This window comes from Gouania willdenowi, chromosome 13, assembly GCF_900634775.1.
Source record: "Gouania willdenowi chromosome 13, fGouWil2.1, whole genome shotgun sequence".
NCBI lineage: Eukaryota > Metazoa > Chordata > Actinopteri > Blenniiformes > Gobiesocidae > Gouania > Gouania willdenowi.
This window is the reverse complement of record NC_041056.1, coordinates 30,901,375-30,922,718: the sequence shown is the minus strand read 5'-3', so window position 1 is coordinate 30,922,718 and position 21,344 is coordinate 30,901,375. Positions and strand designations below refer to the sequence as shown.

The 21,344-nt window shown below is 40.5% G+C and overlaps 1 protein-coding gene across 4 annotated transcripts in view; it reads left to right on the top strand.

Moving 5' to 3' along the window:
• pik3cb (phosphatidylinositol-4,5-bisphosphate 3-kinase, catalytic subunit beta) overlaps positions 1 to 21,344 on the top strand; it is a 95,438-nt gene that overhangs the window by 20,541 nt on the left and 53,553 nt on the right. The window contains exons 1-2 of one of the 4 annotated variants that reach the window (XM_028464540.1): positions 11,201 to 11,252; positions 11,374 to 11,561. The exons of 1 other annotated variant lie outside the window; for it this stretch is intronic. Coding sequence is in view for 1 of the 3 variants with exons in the window: in XM_028464538.1 (XP_028320339.1) it covers positions 16,841 to 16,971 (131 nt within the window). In the remaining 2 variants the exon portion in view is untranslated. Of the gene's footprint in view, positions 1 to 751; positions 832 to 11,200; positions 11,253 to 11,373; positions 11,562 to 16,591; positions 16,690 to 16,767; positions 16,972 to 21,344 lie in introns of those variants that run through there. 2 more of the 4 variants (XM_028464538.1, XM_028464539.1) reach the window with 2 other exon arrangements.

Sequence of the window (21,344 nt, the reverse complement as noted above, 5' to 3'; positions counted from 1 at the left end):
AATGTATGGCCTCACTGCAGTATGTTTGCTGGTCCTTTTATGAATTTAGCATCTTGGTTTTCATAGTTGCAGCACATTAAGTAAGTTTTAGTAAGTACATTTTATTTATATCGCGCTTTTCACAGATAAAATCACAAAGTGCTGTTCAGACAAAGGTGAAACTAAAACAACAACAGCAGCAACATCACAAAAGGATAATACAACTCAAGAGAATTTAAAACAACAGGAGGAACATCATAAAAAAGATAAAAAAATTAAAAGCAATTTAGCCAAAAGATTTTCTGGAAAGCGCGGTCTTCAGATGCTTTTTAATTTAAAAGAGTCCAGTCAAAAGTCTGGCAGCAACATTCTGAACAATCAGAAGTCTCTTTAGAGTCGACTTGTTAAAACAGGTGAAAACCAAATTACAGTAATCAATGCGTGACGAGATGAACGCGTGTATGATCCTTTCGAGATCTGATTTGGACAACAAATTCCTCACTTTGGAGATATTTCTCAGATGATCAAAACAGTTTTTAGTCAGTTGACGACAGTGTCCCTCCAAAGACATTGAACTGTTGGCAAATGATACAGATGTAGAGCATGATGTATTTAGATCTGCGGCACACATTTGTGGTTAATGAACACGTGTTTTCCAACCAAACACAATGGTTTACATTTGGACTGCAAGATTCTATGGACCTCACCAAATGTCAGCACATTTTGAGTGTGGTTTTTTGTAACACTTTGCGGGTATCTTCTCGCACTTTAGATGCTGCGTCCCAAACACCACCCGACTGCGCCCGACGAGGAGCAGAGGCACAGAAAATAGAAGTCTCTCTGGAACAGCAGGTAAGAGGTTGCGTGCGTGCGTGTGTGCCTTTGCATGTGCATGATGTGAGAGTAGGCCATCTTAAACACTGTTGTACAAGATCAACCACTTCAGCTTTTCACAATTAAATGTTTAATCTCTTCCATTTAAGTTGCATTCCTTTATGGAAAGTAATTAAACAATTAGATCTGTCTTGATCCGACACTGATGTCGGATATCGGTCCGATATCAGCCAGAAAACGAATATCGGATTTTATCGGACTGCAACTAAAATCACAGATATAAGCGCTTCGATAAAATGTTCCACTCCAGCACTTCTATCCATAGGTGACTGTGGTTCACACTCCAACAAAGTAACTTATTGTTACTGACTATTGTTCTCTGTTGGAGTAACATCACTTGATCAAGCCTTTTCTAACATTCCACACTACAAAATAAGTAATAAAAGTATGAATGATTCGTGCTGATATTGTATTGATCAATATCGGTATCAGCCGATACACAAGGCTGCAATATCGGCATGATATCGGAAGTGAAAAAGTTGTATCGGGACATCCCTATAAACAATGCAGTTTCTTTTTCTTGAAACTTTCCAGGGAGAAAAAATGTTTCTAATCTTAGGGTTTCTCCACAGGCTTTTATTATGAAAGGGTGTTCAACATTGTTAATTTCCTGTCACTGTACAACTGTTTGCAGTTTTAGTAAACATGGTTGTCTAACATTAGGATGAAATAACCTAGGCAGTCGTTTTAAAGTCGGGTACCACTCTTATTGAAAGCTTACATATTTTGGCGTGTGCTCAAAATGATTAGATGTCTTTCGGGCTTGCTTCAAGTTTTCAGCTGTAGTCCTTCACCGATGCTCGAGCACAGGTGCAGCCTGGCATCAATCAGCCATGACGGCCTATTATGCACTGTCTGTCATTGCCAGTGGCTAATAACCGGCACGACAGATGCATCCCACCTGTGCTCTGTATTGCTCTTCCAATCCACTCTCTTCCCTCCTACTCACATGTGGAAAACATGACTCAATCTTCAAGCTTGCACACCGTGCATCTGTGCCAGACAGCTCTATGGTCTCTAAGACCAAACAGTCTGTTCAAACTTTTTTTTTTCTCACACAATCCTAGGAAGCCCTGCCCTCACACTTATTCTTGGTGTGTTTGGTTGGCATTATGCCTTAGCGCTGACCTTCCTAGTGTTGAATTGCAGAGGTTGCATATAATTAGACCAATGTTTGTATGTAGTTGGACAATGGAGCATTTACTGCAGAGGTTAAATATAGAGGGGAAGGCATTATCAAGTAACACTATATACTTTGAGGAGATTTTTTTGACTAGTACACATAGTCTCATACATAGTTGGTTGTGCTCAGTGCTTCATTTGTAAATCATCAGGTCTCAGAGCAAACGAGTGTTGTTCCAGCACTAAGAGAGAGACACAAATGTCACGGAATACATTTTTTAAAGTGTCTTTTGCAAACTTAATGGGCCAGTAATATTATGTGAACACAAGCAACTAATCAGTGTTAAAGAAGCACAGACAATCACCCGTTACAGAGCATCCGTCTCTCACTCTCTGAGTGACAGCTGTCAAAATCTGCAGTGTTCCAGTAACAAGGGCAGAGCAACATCACAGCTAATTTAGCCACAAAGGTCACTAAACTTTCAGAACACAAAAACCCACAAATACAAACTTTTACACCCATAACATGAGGCCACAACTCATCTAATGAATCAGCAGCAGAGCAGAAAATGAAAATAAAATGCATGCTTAGCTTTATTTGTCAAAATATCCAAAAAATAAACCAGCCATAGAGAACTTTGTGTCCTCGCAACTTTTTAACATATTTAACCGCCGATGCCTGCCTTGTCTTTTATAAGCCAAGAGTCCTCCTCATATCCACTGGATAGGTGCAGAACAGGTGCTGCTAGTCGCTAAGCTAACTGCTGCTGTGCTGCTGCTGCTTTCCGCTGTGATTTCCACAAAAACAACCTTTACCTCAGGCTTAGCTTCACTTATTGGCCTAAAAAACCTATTTTTTAGCCATTTAATACCATCTTCAGCGCTGACAGAGAAAATGTTTTCGCGCAAAATCTCGGGTCACGGACTTCACTTCCTCCTTCGTCTCATTACTGTGGGCGGTGGCTGTGCTGACGGTCATTAGCCGACCATATCGCAAACATTCAACTTCTTCAGACAGAGGAATGTAACGTTTTTGTGAGCGGATGGGTCCACAACACGGTTCCACTATGGTTATTGTTTGTTGTGCGCAACGGTGAGTGTTTTTTCTTATATTATTCTATGTGCTAAGAAAGATGCTAGCAGCTACAATGTAAACACACACACACACGGCTGATGTGCGTGTGTTGCCAAACGTTTATTTTTTGTTGTACTTCCTTGTCTCTCTTAACAACCTGTGACGGATTATGTGCAAGATGCGCGTGTGGATGGATGTAGACACACACACACACACACACACACACACACACACAGTGTTTATAATAAAAAAATATACTAAATGAGTAAAAGAAAACAAAAAACTAAACAATATTTATACAAAAACTACACAAAAAAGGAGGTTGGAATAGTTTTTTTAATACGGTTCTGGATTTAATCAAATAAGTGCCAGTCAAAATCTTGGAGATGTTGGCTCCTGCTCCGGTAAGATCTGGCCCAAATTAAGCTCTGGTTGTGCCGTTTGTTGCTGAGATGACTATCTGTAGAATGGGTAAAAAAGTTTATCGCTTGATCTTTATAAATCGGTGACTTTGGACAGATATTCCTCTATTTATGGGATGCGGTTTGAGTTCTACGCTACTCAAATACACGAGTCCATTGCTTTAAACAAGTTGTTTATTGTAATTTTTCTAATTTAGTCTGCTTATTTGTTATCTCAGTAAATAGAAGTACAAGGTAACAAATTAATACAAGCAAGCAAGTGTATATATAGCTCAAATCCTGTATCTGGGGCTCTTTTTTGTATTTATTTATGTATTCACTTATTTATTTATTTTGGACCAACAATATAATAAAAAAGAAAAGTAAAAGGATGAGTCCAAAAAGCAGTAGGAAGAATCGGATCCTTTTCGAGTCCTACCCCCACTAACTCTCCTTTTACATTAACAACAATTAATGGGCTAAAAATTGTAAATTGTTAGATAACTTTGACAGAAAAATATTTCAATGTAATTCGTATTAGGTTTAGGCTATGATATGTGAAGGAAATTTCAACTTTTTTTGCTGAATAGAATTGGTTTGCTCAACCCACCCCTTTTTGATATATCCATGTTTAATGTTTGCTATCTGAGCAAATAGATGTTTAAAAATTTGTGACGTGCCATGGCAAATATAGGACCAAGTTGGCATGAGAGAAATGGAGACAAAAGGACTAGAACCCTAATTTTTTGAGATTATAGTTTCATTAGGGTGTGAGAGAAAATAAGTGAATGTGCCCTGGTATAAATGAAATGGAAGCAGGGATTCATTTTTTACATGTATTGATTGATGATCTGACCTTCTGATCTATTGCACCATGTATTGTTTCATAATGTGTTCTGTACAATATTCAAGCTGTCAATATGACATAATTGGCACATACGTGAAAAGTTTATTTGAAACTGTTTATAAGGTTTATGTTCTTGAATAATGTAAATACTGTATGTGTGACGCAGTAATGTGTGGTTAGTTAATCCGCTCTCGTAGATGAATATATATATATATATTAGGGGTGTATATTAATCTGTAAATGTGTACACCTTCATGAGAACATTATGTATGAAATTTATTCTATTGGCATATTTTACACTCAAAACATTGGCTTTAACATGCCATGTGCCAACAACTTAAAAAAAAAAAACAACATAAAATCTGCCTGTGGCTTTTAAACCAACTTTGACTTTAGTGCAACTTAACTGAGGTATATGCCTAGAACAACAAATAAATGCAGAAAGTTAGTACTTTCTTTTTAAATTTTATTAAAAAAACACAAGCTAGTCAACATGCCCAGGTTTTAGCACACTTCTTTTTTCAATACCCCAAATATATATATTAGAGGTAGATTTCATCATGTATAATTTGCTGCATCAACCCTGTTACCCCAACAGTTCACTGATGTTAGGAGCCAAGAAGCGTCTCCTATTTAAGCTTGTGTGTGTCATTCAGTGCAGATTTGTTGCCCTTTGTTTCTGAGGAGATACATTTTTTGAAAACTGCTGGTAAACCAGTGTTGACAAATCAGCAGTGTGTGTGGGAGCCATTGTCACCTCCATTCACAGCTGCCAAGTTGTTACTTACACTGATTTCTTCTCACACATTCCTCCGTTTCCTATTCTGACTCTGAACCTGCTAAAACTGTGGTTCGTCACCACACTCGAGATTTCCTTTGACTCGATTTTTTAACTTCCCTCTTGAGTCGGTGACCGAAACCAACTTTTAGATCTGATATTTGCTCTTTTTGTCAGATACCACTAACAGAGAGCAATGCCGTTCTTGAATAGTGGCTTTGCTGCTGAGAGTTGTTCAGTATAAGCTTTGCAGATAAAGCCTGCATTTCACATGACCTAAATAGAGCTGGACCATTAGCCTCTTCAATAGGCCTTGGGAGTGTTTTAGAGCTAGGGATGCATGAGACAACAGTCTTGTGAGATAAAGGAGACACTCAAAGAGTTCAGCATGAGGTTTAGTCTTGTTTGGCCCTTTGCTTTGCTCTGTTTGTATTATACTCAACCTTTGCTTCATTTCCTTTTTGATGCAAAACTGTTGCTGAATATATAGTATACAAAATCATATGTTGGTTAAAAAAGCAACATACTTCATAGAAATAAATGATTTAAATTGGATTTTCAATAAAATCAACGGTAACTCTATTTCAGGAAACACTTATTAACCATTAGTTCGTTTCTTATTAGCATGCAAATTAGTAACATATTGACTTTTAATTTGCCCTTAGTCCTTATAACCTTATTATACAAGCCATTAATTAAGAGTTAACCCTAATCCTAACTAGGGGTGGGAACCTCTGGGTACCTCACGATACAATATGATACGTGATACAAAGCTCGCGATAACGATTAGTGTTTTCTGTAAACAAAAAATAACGTCTTTCTTACCAGTGACCCCATTATAGTGCAATATTCCAGTAAACAATATATTGGTTTCTTTAACAAACAGTGACAACATTTCTGTGAGGACCTACCTGCACATTATACTGTAAAAGCAGAAAAGGTTTTGAAAATAATAAAATAAATCTTAAATATTATTATTATCGTTTAAATCAATACTTAGCGCGAGCATATCGATCATGCGGAAAAAATATTGCAATATATCGGCGTATTGAGATATTGACACACTCCTAATCCTAAGCCTGTTTACACTGCGAGACTGCCATTAAGTGTATAATAATGCATTAATAAGTACTTAATAAGGCATTAATAAGTACATAATGATGACTAATGAATGGTTAATAGCTGCTCCCTAAACTAAAGTGTTACCAAATAAACGTGTTCATTGTCTTTGGTGATGTTTCAACTATTTAAAAAGCTGTTAGGGTTTGTTTGGTCACCTGCCCCTGTGTGGACACACAATGCTGCAAACACAACTAGGGCTCAATGATGAGTCATTGAGTAAAGCAAGTAATTTGATTAATAAACTTCCAAGAAGCTAATCACATGTGCTGGTGCTTCATTTAATTGTAATTCAGGTATGTTATCTCTGTTAAAAGGCGCTTGAGTTTCCCTATTGTGTATATCTAGTTTCATACGAACCGTTATTTGTGCTGCACAACAATCCCACATCTATTGCTGCAGTGATGCAGATGCTAAGCACAGATATGGCCAACAGGGTTCAAATAACAGCATGGAAAGTGATAGAATGTAATGTATAGGATCACTACGGGCTGAATATAAAAGTGCACGTAAATGCTACACTACATTAGCAGAAACCATACATTACACTGCAATTTCTTTCTGTCATTAGTACTTGCATTGGTTTGTCTACAGTTTTCAATCATGCAGAAAGGCTGCAAAAGAATACATATGCATGTTTATGGTAGTTAAAAAATAATTAAAGAAAAAACTCTGGTCAACCGGAAATAAAAACTTCAAATAAATGTAAAATTAACACAATTTTCAGTCTTGGTTACAAACCTTTCTACCACTTTGACAGCATAAAATTCAACTACCACTGAGCAGTTTTTAGAGCCGTGGTTCCCAACCTTTTTTTTTTGTCCCATGTACCCACATTGCAATTTTGTCAAATCATGTGTACTTCCTCTTCATATCATAAGTACTACCCCTTCCACAAATGTATTTGTTGTTTCATTTGTGTATTAACGGTGTAACGGGATGTCATAAAGGAAAGGGTGCCAGTCAGCGTCAGGTCTGACAAATAATAATAAATTCAACTCAAAACAAAATGACTATAACCCGTACAAAACAGAAATAGTATAATGAACAATCAAAAACACATTTCCACAAAATACACCAGACATCAAGTTCAATTCAGTTTGTGTATTTTACAGGTAGTTTACATGATCAGTCCATTCCATGAAAATCCAGTTTGTATTTTACGCCACAATCGGTTTCGTGAATCCGTTCCCTTATTGCTCACACTCGAATGAAAAGGAAACTCCACTCCGGGTTTTACCACGGATCCCACCCTATAAACAACCCGGAAGACACAATAAGAAAAAAAACACAAGAAAACTCTTCACTAACTAAAGTTTCAGTCACTGTACCTCCCGTCAGTAGAGTCTGGGTTCCGTTGGGGAATGCCACGGTAGTCACAGTTTGGTACTTTGAGGAATTATAAAATCATAAGTTTGTCGCAGGGCAACAGAGAACGCTGGCATGCTACCGGTGCTAGCATTGTTGGCTCTTACCAAGGCGACGATCGAAGGATAACTAGCAGTTCAGCAGCAGGTAAGAGATCCACGCTGTTGCTGGCATGTCTGTCTCTCAGCAGTATCCAACGTGGATGCTTGTGGGTGTTTTTAATAGCACTCCACGGGTTGGCAGTGTGTGATCATTGGATGAACGGTGACAAGTGGGCGTGAACGGCTGGACCCGTGAAATGGAAAATAACCTCAAACAGCTGGAACGCTACACTCTTCCCCCCCGTTGCAAAAGCCGACCAAAGGGAAGGCGCAGTAGTTGTCATAGTGTGCATTTACACTTAATCACATTCTGTTATATGTTTACTGAATGCTGAGTTTGTAACAATTGTCACCGTCAGAATCAGAGGCATTGTCAGAATTGTGATTTTGTAATTTCACTGCAGAGCCATTCCTCCATCCTTTATTAGAGGGAGAATAGGGGCTGTCTGTAAACCCAAGGAATTCCTCTTCATCCGACTCCTCATTGAAGATTTCAAGAAGGCGTTTTGTCTCCTGCTCCTGTAGGTCCCGAGCGGTCGGATAACAAGGTTTGAGACGAGAAATGTGGACAACTTTTAAGTCTCTGCCTGAATCTTCTAAAACAACTTTATAATTCACAGGTCCAGTTTGTTCCACTACTCGATATGGCCCTTGCCATTTTGGGGCTAATTTAGCGGCAATTTCAGCCTTGGATAGAGGATGTGCTCTCAACCAGACTCTGTCTTGCTCCTGAAACTCTAGATCACGTCGGTTTTTGTCATAGTTTCTTTTCTGTCGTTGACGAGCAGAGTCCAGATTTTTTCCAACAAAGGAAGAGAGATCTGTTAGCTGTGTGATTTTTGTGTATGGAGGCGTGTCGGGAGCAGTATCTTGAGGTTGTAACATTACATCCAGAGGTCCTCTGAGGGAGCGACCAAGATTAAGCTCTGCAGGAGAAACTCCTGTTGACTCCTGGACTGCAGAGTTAATCGCGAACAGGAACTCAGCCAAGTGTTTGTCCCAATGTTTATGATTGTCACCAACATAGGATGCTATCATTGATTTTAGAGTGCGGTTCACCCTCTCTGTAAGGTTAGTTTGTGGATGGTACGCAGACGTTAACTTGTGTCCCACATTCCAGGTTTTGTTTACAGTTTGGAAAACTGATGAAACAAACTGTGTCCCCTGATCCAACAGGATGTAGTCAGGAATGCCCAATCTGGTCAAGATGTCTTTAACCATGACCCGAGAGATGGCTTCAGCACTGGCCTTCCTGATGGGAAACAGTTCAACCCACCGGGAGAAATAATCAACAAACACAAGGAGATAAACATTTTGGTTGGAGCTTTTAGGAATGGGTCCCATCAAATCCACTCCCAGCATTTCCCAGGGACGGCGAGTTTGGGTTTGTTGTAGTTTTCCTGCTAGTTTTCTGTTCTCTGGCTTGTAACGTTGACATGTGTAACAGTTTTTTACATGTTCTCTGACATCCCAGCTCATTTTTGGCCAGTAGACAAGATGTTGTAGCCTTCGATAGGTTTTGTGCCTTCCAAAATGTCCAGAGAGGGGATCTTGGTGGAAGTAGTCCAGTAACTGTGAGCGGAAGCCGGGAGGTATGTAGAGTTGGTAGATGGTTTTGTATGGGAGAGTGACGAGACGGTAGAGGAGATCATCCATGATTGTATATGAAGGGTCGGATTTAATGACTTGTCCAGTTTCTACTACTTTTTGATACAGAACCTGACATTCTGGATCTTCCTGTTGTGCCTTCCACAGGGCCTCAATTGAGACAGGAAGATCTGTTGCTGGTTTTGGATGAGCAGATGTGATGGTAGCACACACAGGTACGGTTGTATGGATGATTTCTGTAGGAGCTCGGGAAAGGGCATCCGGTACGGTGTTGTACTTTCCCTTTCTGTATTGGACAGTGAATGTGAATTCTTGAAGCCGGAGAGCCCACCTGATAAGTCGTGTGCTGGGTTTGGTGGTTTTGAAGACCCAAAGAAGAGAAGCATGATCTGTAACGACTGTGAACAGTCTACCTTCCAGGTAAATTCTCCACTTCTCCACTGCCCACACTACTGCCAAACATTCCAGCTCAGTGGCAGCATAGTTTTTCTCTGCAGGGATTAGACTGCGGCTGGCAAAAGCAAGTACTTCTTCTGTTCCATAGTTAGATATCTGGACAAGCACAGCCCCATGTCCAATCTCACTGGCGTCGGTGTATACCACAAAGGGAGCGTTGAAATTTGGATGGCCAAGGACAGGTGGTTTAACCAAGTGATGTTTTAGGGTATTAAATGCTGTTTGGCATGCAGGTGACCAGCTGAATCGTGCACCTTTTTTCTTTAGCGCATTGAGTGGTTCAGAAATCTGGGAAAAGTTGGGGACAAATCGGTGATACCACCCAGCCATGCCCAGGAACCTTTGTAGGGCTTTGAGGTTGGTGGGTGCAGGGAAATGCTGCACAGCCTCAATCTTTTCTGGGTCAACATGGACTCCTGTAGCAGAGACAATATGGCCCAGGAATTTCAAAGAGTTTCTGAACAGTTTACTTTTTTTTATGTTCACAGAGAGGCCTGCAATTCGGAGTTTGTCTAGGACAGCTTGGACATCATAGTAATGCTGTTCCCAGGACGAAGAGAAGATGATAATATCATCTAAGTAGACGAAGCAGATCATTCCCTTCAGCTCTCCCAGGGCTCTCTCCATGAGTCTCTTGAAGGTGGCAGGGGCATTCTTATGTCCAAATGGCATAACCTTAAATTGGAACAGTCCATGAGGGCATATAAAGGCTGTGATTTCCCTCACCTCTGGATCCATCTCCACTTGCCAGTAGCCACTATTTAGGTCTAGTGAAGAGAAAACAGCAGCACCCGAGAGGCTATCCAATATCTCCTGGATTGTGGAAATGGGATAAGCATCCGTGACTGTTGTCATTCACTTTTCTGTAATCGACACAAAACCTGGGTTTCCCTACTTTTTTGGGAATCAGGACCACAGGCGAGGCCCATGCAGAGCAAGAAGGTTCAATGACATCATCTTTCAGCATGTCCTCGATGAGTTCCTTCATCACCTTTTGTTTTGGGGGGGAGACTCGATAGGGTTTCTGTCGAATGGGTACAGGACTGGTGAGAAAGAGCTGATGCTTCAGTATCCCAGTACGTCCTACTTTGGTTGTACACACATCTTTATTGTTACGTAACAGGTTGTGTAATTGAGGTTTTACATGCTCCTCCAGGTGAGACTCCTCAACTGCATCAGGTCTGAGTCTTCCAAAGGCCTGTGTGTAGGCAACAGTACAGTGGCTGATGGGGCTACCACAGAAAAGAAGGCAATGGAGGCGCCAGTCTCCCACTCCCCAGAAAAAGACCCTACACAAAAGTAGAATTTCTTTTCCACATTGTCTCGGAGCCAGTACATACCACCTGCAACGTCAATTTGCACACCAGTAAAAAACACGAAATCCAAACCAAGCAGGGCAGGAAAAGCCAGAGTTCTGGTGTCTAGGACCACCACAGCTATTATCCTGCAGGCTCACCTCCAGCTCTACCCACCCCAGGGGTTTCCTGGGTTGACCATCAGCAAGGTAAAGAGGGTCACCAATCCATGGGGCAAGCTTATCATCTGTAGTTTTGACATTGTTCCAGACATGCTCATTTAGTAGTGTATATGTGGAACCTGTATCAACAACCACTTTTCCTGTCCAGTTCTTTACAGTCAAGGGCACTTTCAGCTGTCGTGGAAGGGCAGTATCCATGCTTCCTCCGGAGATGTTGAATTTTTTTGGGCCCTGCACAAAGAGAGGTGAGGTGACGCATGACGGTGATTGTTCTGAATGGGTCACAGTGTTCACTGAAGAATGGTTCTCGTGATCTGAGGAGTGAAATGGCTGTGGGTAAGTTTGATTAGAGTGGTTTTGACGATGGTGGGGTCGCTGAGACTGGGGTGGCTGAGGGTGCTGTTGCTGCGAATGAAATTGTTGAGGATAGGATGGTTGCGGTTGGGGTTGTTGAGGGTGGGCTTGTTGATGGTGGGCTTGTTGATGGTATGATTGTCCGGGGGGCTTTGATTTCTTGTACTGATTATAATTTGGGCATGAATATGGAGCATGACTGGCTTTACATCTCCAACAGTAAACCAAAGGGGGAATGGTGTCTTTCTGTAAGGGTTGGTCATTAGCAGTATCCACTTTCTCTTTCTCTTTTTGTTTTACAATTAGTTTATTCCATTGTTCATAGTGAGTCTGACTCGCCCTGTCCTTTTCCAGTTCCTCTTTGTGTTGTTTTTGCGTTTCCATTAGAATTACAAACTTTTCCTCCAAAGTTGTTTTTATTGTTTTATCAGTATCGACTGGTTCCTCCATTAATTCAGTTGAGCATACAGACAAACAGTCATCCTGTTTTCCAACTTCATCCTGAGATGCCACTGCCAGAGGAATGAGAGGTTGAGACAGATCTGGGTTCAATGAAACACATAAATCCATATCTAATAAGGAATATGTGGTCCTTTTCTCTGCAGTTGGCTGAGTTCGACTGCAGTCTTGCGTTGAGGAGGCCATTTCCCAAAAAAGTGAACTTTATTTTATTTATTTACCTATTTCATAAATTCAGGGTTTTAGTGAGGGCCCCATACTGGGTGCCATTTTTGTAACGGGATATCGTAAAGGAAAGGGTGCCAGTTAACGTCAGGTCTGACAAATAATAATAAATTCAACTCAAAACAAAATGACTATAACCCGTACAAAACAGAAATAGTATAATGAACAATCAATACACATTTCCACAAAATACACCAGACATCAAGTTCAATTCAGTTTGTGTGTTTCACAGGTAGTTTACATGATCAGTCCATTCCATGAAAATCCAGTTCGTATTTCACGCCACAATCGGTTTCGTGAATCCGTTCCCTTATTGCTCACACTCGAATGAAAAGGAAACTCCACTCCGGGTTTTACCACGGATCCCACCCTATAAACAACCCGGAAGACACAATAAGAAAAAAAACACAAGAAAACTCTTCACTAACTAAAGTTTCAGTCACTGTACCTCCCGTCAGTAGAGTCTGGGTTCCGTTGTGGAATGCCACGGTACTCACGGCTCGGTACTCTGCGGAATTATAATCAATCAATCAATCAATCAATCAATCAATCTTTATTTGTATAGCGCCAAATCATAACCAATGGTATCTCAAGGCACTTTACAGTAGAGCAGTCTTAAGGACGGACTCTTCATTTTATGGATACACACATATGCATATATACGTATATACACATACATATGTATCCCACACCCAACATGAATTCATCATGGCGGCAAGGAAAACCTTCTGTTAAGCAGCAGGAACCTTGTGTGGATCCCATTCCTATGATGAACAGCCATCCACGTTATGCTGTGTTGGGTGTGTGCAGAGGAAAGGGGGGAGACAGAGCCGCTGAGTCTCTGTAACTCCACACTGAGGATCCCACGGACCTGCAAGACAAAAGCCAGAAGGAGTACAGGAGCAAACACACAAGGGAGTAAGCAGACATAGAGGGAGTGTTTGAAAGAGGAATGGGACCCTCTCCGGTCCCTCTCTAACCTAAATGACCTCTCTCTTAACGCCCTCTCCAACCTCTCTCCAACCGAGCATGCCAGGCCCCCCCCCCCCGGCAGTCTATGCCTATTGCATCTTAATTATGAGCTATGAGCTGGTTCCTAACTAAAAGCTTTATCAAAGAGGAATGTTTTGAGCCTAACCTTAAAGGTAGAGAGGGTGTCTGCCCCCCGAACCGTGGTTGGTAGATGGTTCCAGAGAAGTGGGGCCTGATAACTGAAAGCTCTTCCTCCTATACTACTTTTAGAGATGAATGGAACAACGAGTAGTCCAGCATTTTGAGAGCGTAGTGTTCTGGGGGGATTGTATGGCACTACAAGCTCCTTGAGATAGACTGGTGCCTGTCCATTTAGGGCTTTATAAGTGAGAAGAAGAATCTTGAATTCTATTCTATATTTTATGGGAAGCCAATGCAGAGAGGCTAATACAGGAGTAATGTGATCTCTTCTCCTAGTTTTAGTCAGTACACGTGCTGCAGCATTTTGAACCAGCTGAAGTGTCTTAAGCGACTTGCTCGGGCAGCCTGCTAAAAGAGAATTACAATAATCCAGTCTAGAGGTAACAAAAGCATGGACTAGTTTTTCGGCGTCGCCCTGAGACAGGATAGATCTGATTTTAGCAATGTTACGGAGATGAAAGAAGGCAGTTCTTGAAGTTTGTTTTATGTGAGAGTTGAAGGATAAGTCCTGATCAAATAGAACCCCAAGGTTTCTAACAGTTGTGCTTTGTGCCAGAGTAATGCCATCTAGGGCAGTTAGGCTAGCAAAGGTTTCTCTAAGGTGTCGCGGGCCCAGTACAATGACCTCAGTCTTGTCTGAGTTGAGAAGAAGAAAATTTTGGTCCATCCAGGCCCTAATGTCCTTTAGACAGGCCTCAAGTTTAGATAGCTGATTTGTCTCACCTGACTTCATTGATACATACAGTTGGGTATCATCAGCATAGCAGTGGAAGTTAACAGAGTATTTTCTCATAACATTACCAAGGGGGATCATATAGATACAGAAGAGGATTGGACCTAGCACAGAGCCCTGAGGAACCCCGTAGCTTACTTTAGTGTACACAGAAGACTTATTATTCACGTGTACAAACTGGTACCTATCAGATAGGTAGGACTTAAACCAGTTTAGGGCAGTCCCTGTGATTCCAAGTAATTTCTCTAATCTCTCTAGTAGAATATAGTGATCTATAGTGTCAAAAGCTGCACTAAGATCTAATAAAACCAGCACTGAGAGTCGTCCTTCATCTGAAGCCCAGAGTAGATCATTAGTTACTTTAACTAAAGCAGTCTCTGTGCTGTGTTGAGCTCTAAAGCCTGACTGGAAGTCCTCGAACAGGCTGTTGTTTTGAAGAAATTCACAGAGCTGAGCTGCCACAACTTTCTCAAGAATCTTTGAAATAAAAGGAAGATTAGATATAGGCCTGTAGTTTGCTAAAGTGCTGGAATCAAGAGTAGGTTTTTTGAGAAGGGGTTTGATTACAGCTACTTTAAAGGACTGTGGCACGTAGCCTATTGATAGGGATATATTTATTGTCTCCAACAAAGATGGGCAGACTAGGGGAACAACTTCTTTAAACAGCTTAGTTGGGATCGGATCTGAAAGGCAGGTCGATGGTTTGGAGGATGAAATAATAGAGTTAAGTTCCTGAAGTCCTATATGTGTGAAACAGTTTAGGTTAGGCCTATTTACATTTAATGGTACAGCAGGCCCAGGTGAAGGCAGGGAGTGGCTAATTTTATCTCTAATCTTGTGAATTTTATCGTTAAAAAATGTCATAAAGTCCTCACAGCTGAGGGCTAGAGGAATCATGGGCTCAATAGAGCTCTGACTTTGTGTTAGCCTGGCTACAGTGCTGAAAAGGTACCTCGGATTATTTTTATTTTCTTCAATTAGTGAGGAGTAGTATGTAGATCGACTATGTCGTAAGGCTGTCATGTATTTACTATGGCTTTCTTGCCAAAGTATTCGTGACTCCTCTGTTTTATTGGAGCGCCACATTCTCTCTAATTTACGGGTTGTCTGTTTGAGTGTGTGAGTTTCAGAGCTAAACCACGGAGCTTTCCTCTGACGTTTAATAGTTTTTTCCCTCAATGGGGCAATTGAGTCCAAGGTGGATTTTAGTAGACTAGCAGAGCTATCGACAAGCAGATCCAGTTGAGAGGGGTTATAATTAATATCATAGTTATTTATTGGATGGTGCACTGAGTTTAAGGCAGCAGGAATGGCCTCTTTAAATTTAGCCACAGCACTATTGGACAGATTTCTACTCGTAACTATTTTATTGCACAGTGCGAGATCCTCTAGGATAATGTTAAAAGATATTAAAAAGTGATCTGATAGCAGAGGATTTTCAGGGTAGACTTTTAGTTCATTAATATCAAGGCCATATGTTAGAACAAGATCAAGAGTATGATTTAAACGATGAGTAGCTTCATTAATAGTTTGAAAAAAGCCAACTGAGTCTATTAGGGACATAAAGGCTGAGCTCAGGCTATCACTATCTTTGTCCACATGGATATTAAAATCTCCTACTATCAGTATTTTATCAGAACTGAGGACTAAGTTTGATATAAACTCAGAGAATTCTGATAGAAATTCAGAATAAGGGCCTGGAGGACGGTAAATTATCACAAATAAGACTGGCTGGCAGGTTTTTGATTCGATATGAGATAAATTTAGAACCAGGCTTTCAAAGGAAGTGTAACTGGCCTTTGGTTTAGGATAGATTAGGAGAGAGGAATGATAAATAGCTGCTACACCACCTCCACGGCCTATGTCTCGTGGCATATGAGTATTTAAATGACTGGGAGGAGTGGCTTCATTTAAACTAACATATTCATCTTGATACAGCCATGTTTCAGTTAAACAGAATAAATCAAAGTTATTTTCTGAGATAAGGTCATTTACTAGTAGAGATTTGGATCTCAGTGATCTAATATTTAATAGAGCACATCTAATGGTTTTATGTTTTGGTGTTTCTAGATTTGAGATTTTAATTTTTTTCAGATTTTTATAATTGATAGCTCTTTTATTTGATTTTATGTTAAAATCATTGTGAAATATGGGTCGGGGGACTGACACCGTCTCCATAAAATAATATTCATCACCATCACAACAGTTGTCATGGCGATGAACACAGCTATCCTGATAGCAATGGGAGGGAAACTGTCCTAAGGCAAGCGCAGAGGGGCGTGGAGGACTCCCCCTCTGTAACATGGTCTCATTCATGAGATGTCATAAATGTGCCATGTTTTCTGATAGTAGAGATGCTCCCTCCAAAGTAGGATGGATTCCATCTCTTCCTATCAGGTTATGATTATAAAATCATAAGTTTGTCGCAGGGCAACAGAGAACGCTGGCATGTTACCGGTGCTAACATTGTTGGCTCTTACAAAGGCAACGATCGAAGGATAACTAGCAGTTCAGCAGCAGGTAAGAGATCCACGCTGTTGCTGGCATGTCTGTCTCTCAGCAGTCTCCAACGTGGATGCTTGTGGGTGTTTTTAATAGCACTCCACGGGTTGGCAGTGTGTGATCATTGGATGAACGGTGACAAGTGGGCGTGAACGGCTGGACCCGTGAAATGGAAAATAACCTCAAACAGCTGGAAAGCTACACAACGGGCTCTCCTGAACTTCTTGCTACGTCTCTAACATGGTTCCACAAGGCTTTAATCCACAAACTCAAAATACCAAGTGTATTACTTCATAGTAGGTAAATACTGTCTTCTTTGTAAAATATAGTTAACTAGCTATTGTGTCCTAATGTCAGAAGTGAGTGAATGCCCTCTACAGCATAGATTTATCCAATTTCAATAAATAGTATTTTATTGAGCAATTATACTCATGGCTCTACACTAACTTTTCCAGTGGTGGCACTGGTGCGACTAACTTTCTCAGTTGGTCGCACCAGCACAGAATTTGGTTGCACCCTTTTTTCATTTTTTTTGAGCAGGGGTGGGAAGAGTGTACAGCAAAGCCATGCATGCTAATGAATAGTTGACTTAACTGACGTACTGTAGTTTTGTATGAGTAAAGATTTGACAATGAGTTTTAGTGTCAATATTAAGCTTTACTGCAACAAGCAGTGGCTGAAATAACAGGTCATTTATTTTATATAATTTCACAATACAATGTATTAAATTCTATACAGTTAAAATGATATAGAATAATGTTTGATTAAATTTAATTTGATTTTTATTGATCATGTTAATGGCAACTTAAAAACAGTTTAAAATAAAATAAAATAAATTGACATCAAGAAATAAAACAGTATCTTGCATCTTCAAATTCAAAACACGTTATATAAAGAATTTTTTTTTCTAGTTATTGTATTTGAAAGGCTACAAAAAGTAACTTGAATTTGATAAGACATTGGTGGTTAAATTAATCTGTTCACACACAATTAAACTCTCTATTTACTTGTGTTAGTTTGTACATGTACCCCTGTTTGGGAACTGTTTTAGAGGACTAACTTTACTACAACACTTATTACAATAGTAGTAGTCCAACCTAAGTCTGTGAACTGGAGCTTTTCCTGAAGCTTTGCCTTCCCAGTGATGAAATTCAATTCAATTCAACTTTATTTGTATAGTGCAATTTACAACAAAGTCATCTCAATGTGCTTATCAAAATATGAAATTCATAATAAAAAAGAAAAAAACCCAACAAGATCCACATGAACAAGCATTTAGTGACACTGGGAAGAAACAACTCCCTTTTAACAGGAATAAATCTCCAGCAGAACCAGGTTCAGAGGTGGCAGCCATCTGCTTTGACTGGTTGGGGTTAGTGGACAGAAGGACCAACAGAACAGGATAGAGAGATAGAACATCAGAGTGTCCCAGACTAGAACCACAGATCAGGAACTGTCAATTCCAGCTTCACAACACCTGAAACAGAGCAGAGAGAGAAGGGTGAGGAGAAGGCACTGAAAAACATGATACATTATTATCAAGTCAGCCTGCCTTGGCCTTGGGGCCTCACTCCCAGTGGCCTAGTCAACACTTATTATAAAGGTGACGAATCTTTTCCTGTTCATTGGTAAGCTAACAGCAACTGCAAGGTCTGTAAATGCGACCGTTCACAGAGGAGCCCATGTCCGCTCTAGCGATTAAGTTATGTTATGATTTAGTCCTGTTTATGTGGAGTGTAAATCATAACCAGCTACATCAGAATTTGAATTTCTTCCCATTTATTTGAAATCTAACAGCAACTCCAAGGACTGTGAATACGACTATTTAAGGACGAGCCCATGTCGGCTCTGGCGGTTAAATTAATGCTATTACACGGTATACGCTACAGCTAATAAGTAGGTTTTGAGTTTAGCCTTAAAGGTGAAGAGGGTAGCAGCCTCCCGTACTGAGACTGGAATCTGGTTCCAAAGGCGAGGAGCCTGGTGGCTGAAAACCTTTCCTCCTGTTCTACTTCTCAACATGTTCTACTTCTCAACACTTTTGCCAGCAAACTGAGAGCGGAGTGATCTGCCCGGACGATAGGGCACTAACAGGTCTTTAAGATACATAGGATCATGCAGAGCTTTGTAGGCTAACAGAAGGATTTTAAACTATTCTAGATTGTACAGGAAGCCAATGAAAGGAGGCCAATACTGGAGAAATATGTTCTCTCCTGTTTTCTCTCCTGATGAAAGCCTCCATGATGTGGCCAAGTGACACCAAGCCGTTTTTCATGTGCACAGTAATGCTGTGCTGCCAACTGTTGCTACAGAATGTTATTTGTTAAACTCAGTTTTTCTTTGGCAAACCAGTGCTTAGGCTATATTCTTCAGTTTTAGAAGGGGGGTGTTTGTCCTAGGATTCATTGAACAGAGAATATGCACATGTGGCAGGTGCATGGGAATACTTGTCAAGGCGCATTTTACTTGTACAATTGGATGTCCTAAAAAGATAAATTGTGTTTCCAAATTTACATCTGTTTTCCAAGGAAATGGTTTTTTTGTCCACTTTCAGAAAAGAAGCTGTTGTGTAAAGTGGAACAAAGACTAATCCTTATCTCACCCTTATAAAGGAGCTTTGGGGACACAAACCGCCTCAACATCAAAACAGGAAGAATCAGTGTTCTCTGCTGCTCAGGGAGAGTGAGGCTAAGGAAGCTCAGAGTTTTAAAGTCATTATCTATTCTTTTTTTTTTAAATTAGGTCTTTGATCATCGCATTTATATAACATATTGTGTTAGATTTAATTGTTAAGATCATACAGCTCTGTCTTAATTTGATTAAATTACCTTTTATTCATGATTGTGGAGTTATTAGATGGGTTTTTTCCAAAAAGGTTTTCTCATTTTACTATGTAGGTTAAAAAGGTTTTTACCTGAAACAGAAAGAGGACGAAGAGTGGTAGGAAGCTTTAAACTAGATGATGATGACCATATAATAGCTGTGTGGTCCTGGTTTCAGACGGGCATGAATCGTCAATCAGCCTGTGACTCTAAAACATTTTTTTTTCTTCTATTAAATATCTTATCATATTGCTCTCGCAGAACCAATATCTCACTTAGAGGTTTAAGTTTAAATTTTGATTGTTACACCGCGGGCTAGGGCCAAGTTAGGACACTGAGTCGCAAATAGATGGTCAGGTGATTTGTTTTGATTAATGCAAGAAAGACGCACATAGCGTTCAGGGTTCTCGCAAGCACTGGTGATCATAGAGGCCCTTGATGTTGTGATTATGATGCTGTGTTCCAGCATAGGGGTGTGAATAGTGTTGGGTTGAAACCAGTGTTAATTTTGTTAACTAAATATTTTCGTCACAAATATATTTTTGTGACGAAAATCAGGGAGCGATGTTGCCTGGACTCCATCCTAATCTTGTTGTATTATTCATACAGGCGATTAGTCTGGAAGCCTGCAGACGAAAACAACGTGTAATAAGGTACAGACTTACGGTTTTAAAGCCTCTTCTTATTGTGGTTTCAACAATATATCCAGGTCTTTTAAAGGGGACATAATATGCTAAATCCACTTTTTTAGCCCTTAAATGCATTTTGTTGTATATCTCTAAGCTCTCCCTTAGAGATAGGCTGAGAAGCTCAGTCATTCGGGAGGGGCTCAAAGTAGAGTCGCTGCTCCTCCGCATCGAGAAGAGCCAGATGAGGTGGCTTGGGCACCTAATTAGGATGCCCCCTGAACGCCTCCCTAGTGAGGCGTTCAGGGCACGTCCCTCCGGAAGGAGGCCCCGGGGAAGACCCAGGACACGCTGGAGAGACTATGTCTCTCGGCTGGCCTGGGAACGTCTCGGGGTCCCCCCGGAAGAGCTGGAGGAAGTGGCCGGGGAGAGGGAAGTCTGGGCCTCCCTACTAAGGATGCTGCCCCCGCGACCCGGAAACGGCTAAGCGGGAGAAGATGGATGGATGTATATTTAGAGTGCTTAGAAGTACAGAAAAAATCAAATTAGTCTCTTCAGGTGATCCGTAGATATCTTTATATTCTGTTTTGCTCATATTTTTCAATCTGTTTCGATTTTTCTATTCTCTATTACGTTTTTTGAACTATTACATCACAGTATTTGCAGCGGAACTGCCAAATTAGTACATCAACTCCAGGCCCAACACTTCGAGCAATCCGCCATTTTTATTTCTCGCTTTTATTTTGTAGTCCAAGCTCAAGGATGCCGAAGTTACAAGAGGATAAGTCAAAATGTTTGGTTGTTGGATGTAGTAACCCACACTCTTCATTACACCGTCTCCCAGCATCAGAAACTTTTCAAAGTGCCTGGTTGAGTTTTATTTTTCACAGAAATGTACCCACATCTGTGGGTAAGGTCATTTTTGTGTGTGCGAAGCACTTCAAGGATGACTGCTTCGCCAGTATAAAGAAGGATTTGCCGAAAGACTTTGTCTGATTGAGGGTTCAATTCCTTCTATCTTTGGAGACGACGAACAGAGCACTTCGGTAAGCTGTAAATAACGCTAAAAAGTGTGATAATAAGACGTCCCTGTCATTGTTTTCTTAGCATTAGCAGTTGCACCGTCTTCAGACTTCATATGTTAGCGCTGTGTGTTCGTTTTAGATCCTTGATGATATGGCCTACGTGATTTAATTTAAGTCTAACGATTTCATTTTGCCGTTTT